The following is a 6,837-nucleotide window of genomic DNA, read 5'->3' on the forward strand; positions in this document are numbered from 1 at the left end:
AATATCAACACAAGTATTTCAGTAACAGCAGTTGAAGTAAAGGAGAGAAGATGAGGAATAAAGAAGCTCATTGTAGGAGTGTGTGTCAACTGGGGTATATATCTATGGGGGTATTCTCAAAAAGCTTGGACATGATTTTAGCATGTTACTGATTTTACCACTTCATACTGAATTCTGCTCCACACTAAATATTTATTTGTAATGGAAATTAGCCTTCAAGGAGAGGGTTTTCTTCCTGATCTTATCTGCATGTAGATTACTTTTAGTAGATTATTATCCCATCTTTATTACTTTATAAGTTACTCTAGGCAGCAAAGATACCCAATACTCCATCTTTCTCCTCTTTTTCCCCACAACAACAATCCAGTGAGGTGGGTTGGACTGAGAGAGAGTGACTGGCCCAAAGTCACCCATCCAGCTTTCATGCCTAAAGTGGGACTAGAATTCATGGTCTCCTGGTTTGTAAGTCAGCGCCTTAACCACTACACCAAACTTTTGGTTCTTGGATTTGCTACTTCGAGGAGTTTGATTAGGAATTCTTGGCTAAACTGAAAATAGGGAAGTCCACCCTCTACTGTGCGAGGTCTTTCTCCTCTTTTTCCCAGCAAGTCCAGTTCCCAGGAAGTGAAGTGATAATACACAATGATTGGAGAGGAGGGGGTTTTTTTTGGAGCAATTGGGATATAGAAGGTGGGACTGATAAGTAAACACAGCTGCTGAGTTCCATTCCAAAATATCATTTGCTAATAAGGACAGCGCTGGTATCTCTTGAGGGTGCAGTGGTGTCAAACCTCCTCCCATGTCTCCCCTTCAGCTTTCTGAAGGACCACACAGATTAATGGAATGTGCTGCTCCTGCTGGGCTCCTTGTTCTTTGTATAAAACAATAAATACAAGTCAATCATTAAAAAGAAGGGAAGGCAGTCGTACACCTCTCTGCTATTTCCATTTAGCCTCAAAACTGGTGATTTCCTTTATAAGATTGGGCTTGTGTCAGGGGACTCGGCTGGAATGGATCCTTGCAGGTGAAAGATCCTTGCAAGAGAAGGCCATTTCAAGATGGAGCTTTTGAACAAAAGCACTATCTATAACTGACCATGGTTAGCATTTTAGGTGGGCTTCTGGGATGGCATCCCTGGCTTTAGGAGCTGCCATCTCCCTAGAAAAATTCCTTTTAGGCATTACCGCTATTATTACCCAGCATACAACTAGTCACCCTAAGAATTCACAACCTAATGGCAGAGAAAGGGGGATAGATGGGGACATTTCAAAGCTAGAGAAATGTTTTCATTTATTGAAAATTGCCAAGCCACCAAAGGAGTCTGGCAATTTGAGGAAAAGATAAGATGCTGGATCAGGATAAGCAGCATGGTTTGAGAAAATATAAAGTCTGACTGGATGTTTCAGAAGCTCTAATACAAAGATAGATGAAATAGGGCAGGGGTAGGCAACCTCGGCTCTTTTATGACTCATGGACTTCAACTCCCAGAATTCCTGAGTCAGCATAGCTGACTCAGGAATTCTGGGAGTTGAAGTCCATGAGTCATAAAAGAGCCGAGGTTGCCTACCCCTGAAATAGGGGAAGTGAAGTGGTAGCTTTATTTTGAACAGCTCTGATCTTAGGGGCAATATTTTATATATCTATCAATTTGCCTGGATGTTCCAGTCTCTGGGCTCATTCTTTACCAGTATGTTCAATATTTAGTAAGTGTAATTCTATTTTTTTTTCTTTAAAAAAAATTATAAAAATCCCTGGATTCTCAGACTCACATCAGTCACATGAAATAAGCATTTACTTTTTTTATTCTACCTTGACTACTCATGAGGAGAAGCGAGATGCATTTCTCGCCACTGGACTTTCTACCCATACCCATACTGTTATCACTTTGTCATACACCGCTGCTTCAATTCAAGCATACTCTAATATATGTCAGAAAATATATGAATCATAGCATATTCGCAGATCTGTTTGGGTTTTTGTTACTAAGAAAGATTGTGGGAAAGTTTGCAGCCCTGTTATTGCCCACTTCTTGCCCTGTGGTATCTTGATTAAATCAAACTGAAGTTCCAGAAAACTCTTTAGCTTCCTAGTTTATTTCTTTCTTTTTTTTTCTCCTGGCTCTTCCAGGTGAAAACGGATGAACGGATCATGAAGACAGAGTACGGCTTGCTGTTTCGGAAACTCTTTCGTCAGGATACTGGAACTTATTACTGCAGGTCTCAGGAGCAGGGCTTTACTCAGACTGTCACCAAGATCATTTTGGAAGTGGTTGAGAATGAGCAGCTGGAACAAATTTTCCAGAGGGAGCAGGAGGAGGAGCTGCCTCGGCCTCCATGCCGAGTTCCCAATCTCCGCCTGGTGCAGGGACAGCGATTGTGGTTCAAAGACATCATGCATCTGATCGGCTACGGCAATCTGCAGAGAGTGGAGGAGTACTGTGAGCGTGTGTGGTGCGGAGATCGTGCACTGTGGCATAAAGGCAAACTCCCAAAGAGCAAGAACCTGCTGGATGGTGGCAAAAAGGGAAGAGGCAAGCAGCCCGGTGACAGAAACCGGGTGCCCAGGCAAGCAGTAGCCACTGAAGGGGACACGGAGCCAACTCTTGGCAAAAGCATCCCGTAAATTAAAACCCACCCTTCTAAAACTTTGCCTTGATGGAAGCCCCTTGCCCTTGCTGATCAACTGAGCCTATCGATATCCCTTCCTTCTGTCAAAATGCTGGAGATTTAACAAATACCAAAGTATTGTTTTTCTATCCCACATTGACAACCCTGGTGTGAGTTATATCACACCTCCCACGGTGTCAAGTCTAAGAAAGGGTGGAGGTGGCCTCACTCATGACTGTGTTAAATGCTAGCATCCACGAAGCCTCATGTTCAGTACGGCTGAGCTACGTGACTCAGAAAAGGAGCCTTAAGGATCTAACCAGGTAGCTGGGAGACTCTTGCCAGCAAGTAAGGAACGGCAGCACCCATTCCTCTTACAGGACTGAGACGAAACAGTGGGGAGCTGGAAAGAATGGAGATATGTAACCCATGCTCTTCTGGAGGTGAAAAGGATCAGCTGTAGATGACAGGTGACACGGTCACCCCTTTGAAGGAACAGATGCTGCTTCCGGTGACCTGTTCTCCCTATACTACACGCTGGGTACGGGTGTGACCACTGAACTCTGCGTATCGTGGTACCTGGAGGTGCAAAGCAGATCATTATAGCACTTCCGGCCTCATGCTTTTCCTTGTTCTGTCCAACAGGTCAAAAGTAATGCCAATTCTTTGGGCATGATTACATATGAGTTTTTAAAAAGGCCAGTTATGTTTACAGTATGATTTGACCCTAATGCTCATTTACACCGCATGTGTCCCTCTAGTGCATTCTTTTCAAATAACCAACAGTTGGAGGCGAAACTAAACTTGCCAAACAAACAAGCAAAGAAATAAACAGAAACCTCGGGGGTAGCATGGGCCAGACCAAAAAAATAAAAAATAAAAAATCTTATGCAGCTCCCATTACTTTCCTGGGTTTTTCTTAGACTGAGCAGAGATTTCAGTGGGGAAATGAATGGCGGAAAAGCAGCTAAGTTTTTCTTTTCCTCAGCCCTCCTTTGTTGCAATTGTTCCCCCCCTTCCCCACAAGCCCTCTGTCGAAAAGCAGAGGAACCACTAGGCTAACCTTGGCCACATAACGTAGTTTGGTCGACCTATTCCCGAGCTTCCTACATTTTGCTTGCCAATATCTTATCCTGACCAGGAAAGCCTGGATAATTATAATTATTTCATTATTTCATTGCTGGCCACTTTTCCTGGGCAGTACAATCACACACGGGACCCACCACCGGATGGCAACATGAGCCAATATGCCTTTCATGGACTTGTATTAATTCCTTTGTTTTAAAGATTGACAGCTAAATGAAAACTAGCCGTTTGTTCCTCAAATAAATTAAATCTTACATAGCAAGCTCTGTCTTGGATGTAATTTTACACCCGCTTCTTGACTTTCATCAGCATAGACGTAGGACAAAGTGGACCTGGGATTGAGATATTAGTTACTTTTTACCAACTGATCAGGGCTTCATCTTTTCACTGCTGTTCAGGCAATGGATGCAGCAGAGAAGAGAAGCTTCAGTAGCAATGCTGGGAAGGGGGCAGGAGAAGTGGGGTGTTCGTTACTAGAACCTAGCCACAGCCCTGCCAACATTTGCCATTTATATGGGGAAAGAGCAAACGAGAAAGTGGGAGAACGAGAGAGACCTGGATTGTAACATTTGTCAAATGGGAAAAGCTGATGCGGGATAGCTTTCTAGCCTCATAACGAAACAGTTTTGTCTGGACATCTGCCCACTAATATCTTTCAATCCCCTGGGTTGCTTTGATTTGAGTGCCCTATGGCACCGTGATTGCCAAGAATAGATAATAAAAACAAATCAGGAGAGTTTCTGGTTTGTTTCCTCAAAGGTGCAGTGGGATAGATCCCAAACCAGAAGGTCCCAACATGGGGGTCTGACCCAGCCCATGAGATAGGTCATCTCACTGAGGGAAGAAGGTTTAAGATGTTGGCACTTCAAAGCATTTGCTTGAAAGGAACAAAAGTGACTGCCAAGTAGAAACATTATTTCTTGACAATCACAGTATTGTTTAGTTGAGGGATTTGATTCCATGTGTGGACTGAATGGCATATTCTGACAGATGGGTCAAGCCATCTATCAAAACTCTCTTCCTTCCCAAGCTTCAGCTGTATCCCATGTTAGGGAGAGTGATTTTTCCCATCAACAGGAAATTCACCCATTGCGTTCCTTACTCTCTCTCGCATTAAAGCTATAAAAGTACTACTTGCAAGCCTTGTAGTTGACTGTCAGGATAGCCCAATTCAAGCCTACATATTTTTGTGATGACTCAAGGACTTGAAAAGCAGAAGGAATAGCCGTCTCAGGAAGGATTGTAAGAAATGGTTGCCATGGTGATTCTGTCCCAATTTTTCCTCTATTCCCACCCACCTCCACGAGCCCCTCCTATCTGCTGTATTGCATATGGTTGGCTTTTTCCTAACAGATGGGCATGTTTTCAAAGGAAGCATCGGGCTGCAACCATGAGTCGTCGTTGCTCCTGAGAATGCTTATAAAACCAACATATGGCTCACAGACTTTCTTGGAAATAAAGATGACGCTATAGCTGTGCTTCGTCCTGTAACATGTCAGCATGAATATGTTTAATTAATAAAATGTAACAAAAGGACAGGCAGATCAGAGAGCCTGGTTGGCACTAAGGGAATAATCCACTAGGGTGTTTCCAACGCTTGTTCTATTTGTGTACACCCCAGATTTGTGGATTTCTCTTTTGCCAAGTTGGTGACATGTTCCTTAAACTCTAACGTATAGCTCATTCAAAACAATCCAAGAGTTCCTTCAATGATCAAGCAAAGCTTTTGTAAACTTTAGGTTCCACATCCTGATTGACTATACTACTGGACATTGTCCTATTAAAAAAAGAATGGAGTAGATCAGGGGTAGGTGGCCTTGGCTCTTTTATGACTCTTGGACTTCAACTCCCAGAATTCATGAGCCAGCTGGCTTAGGAATTCTGGGAGTTGAAGTCCACAAGTCATAAAAGAGCCAAGGTTGCCTACCCCTGGACTAGATGGAATGAACATGGTTTGGAGGTTGATGTGCAGGTGTCGATTGGGTCTGGAAACAGAATAGACTCCCATGGGAGATGATGGGATGGGCATGATTCTTATCACCACATGTAACCAGAAAACAAATCAGAACTACTTCATAAAGTCAGTTCATCTGTTTTTCCTCTGAATCCATTTTTTATCATTGCTCACCATCAATAGATTATCTATAACCAACAAATGATATACTAGATTCTCTTGGCACGGGGTTTGTGCCTAATGTTCTGTGCAAAACACCATTTCAAGATATGTTCTGGAGGGATGATGGGGCAAACAGGGCAAGACTGGTTCAGATTGCCCTCTCCCCCCACCTTCCCTAGTAGCTACAGCACAGAATATCCAAGCAGCCCACCCACTCCTGATCTTCTATGTGGCTACCCTTCCCTTCTAAAAGCTGCTGCTAATGTCCTTGCCTTTTTCTTCCTCATACCTCTTCTGAATCACTTCTCTCCAGAAGAATCATGCGTTGGTCCATTTCCAGAACAAACCAACTTTGCCCCATTCTTTGTATGAACTAAAATATCTGAAATGTTTTTGTTTTTTTGTTTTTGTTTTTGTTTGGATGGCAATCATCTTAAAACACCAGAGCAATTCATATGCATAACATTTGCGTAATCATACTTTTATTTGGAAAAATGGCTATAAGACTCCTGATTTTTTGCTACCATAGACAAACATGGCTGTCCTGCAATGTCTGTGCCTACAGAATTCCACTAAATATTTGCCAAAAAAGTGAAAATGCTTTGATCCAAATGAATCTTAAAAATAATGAAGGAAAAGGGATAAGTAAAAATCATTCATCCTGGAAATAGACTAAAAGAAAGCAGTCCAATCAATGAGTTCATCTTGTTCCAATCAAGCAATCTTGGATGTTTCATGAAGTAAGAATAGGCTGAAAATGTCACAAGTTGTCATTCAACACTGTTGGAGGCCAACATGTTGGAAATATCTAAAATAGATGAATACCTCTTATTGTAGGATAACACCGTCACTTTATATAATTGGTCCCAGTAAATCACTCCCAACACTTATTAGTAAAGCAAGAATAATAGTAGCCTTACAAGTTACTCTTGCATTGAAAAAATCTTTCAGAATCTGATTAGAAAAATCTGCATCCGTATTTCCTGCTGAAAAGACCCTTTAAAATAGCAAGGGTGAAAGAGGAGAGCG

The 6,837-nt window shown here is 42.3% G+C and overlaps 1 protein-coding gene across 1 annotated transcript in view; it reads left to right on the forward strand.

The window, feature by feature from the left end:
• SEMA3G (semaphorin 3G) overlaps positions 1-3,946 on the forward strand; it is a gene marked incomplete at its 5' end in the record, with an annotated part of 110,008 nt that extends 106,062 nt beyond the window's left edge. The window contains one exon of the mRNA XM_081316992.1: positions 2,128-3,946. Within this exon, the coding sequence (XP_081173118.1) occupies positions 2,128-2,622 (495 nt within the window). The 3' untranslated portion in view covers positions 2,623-3,946. The remainder of the gene's footprint in view (positions 1-2,127) is intronic.
• Positions 3,947-6,837: the final 2,891 nt, after the last annotated feature.

Source organism: Vipera berus (genome assembly GCF_964194415.1).
Source record: "Vipera berus genome assembly, chromosome: 2".
In the NCBI taxonomy this organism is placed as follows: Eukaryota; Metazoa; Chordata; class Lepidosauria; order Squamata; family Viperidae; genus Vipera; species Vipera berus.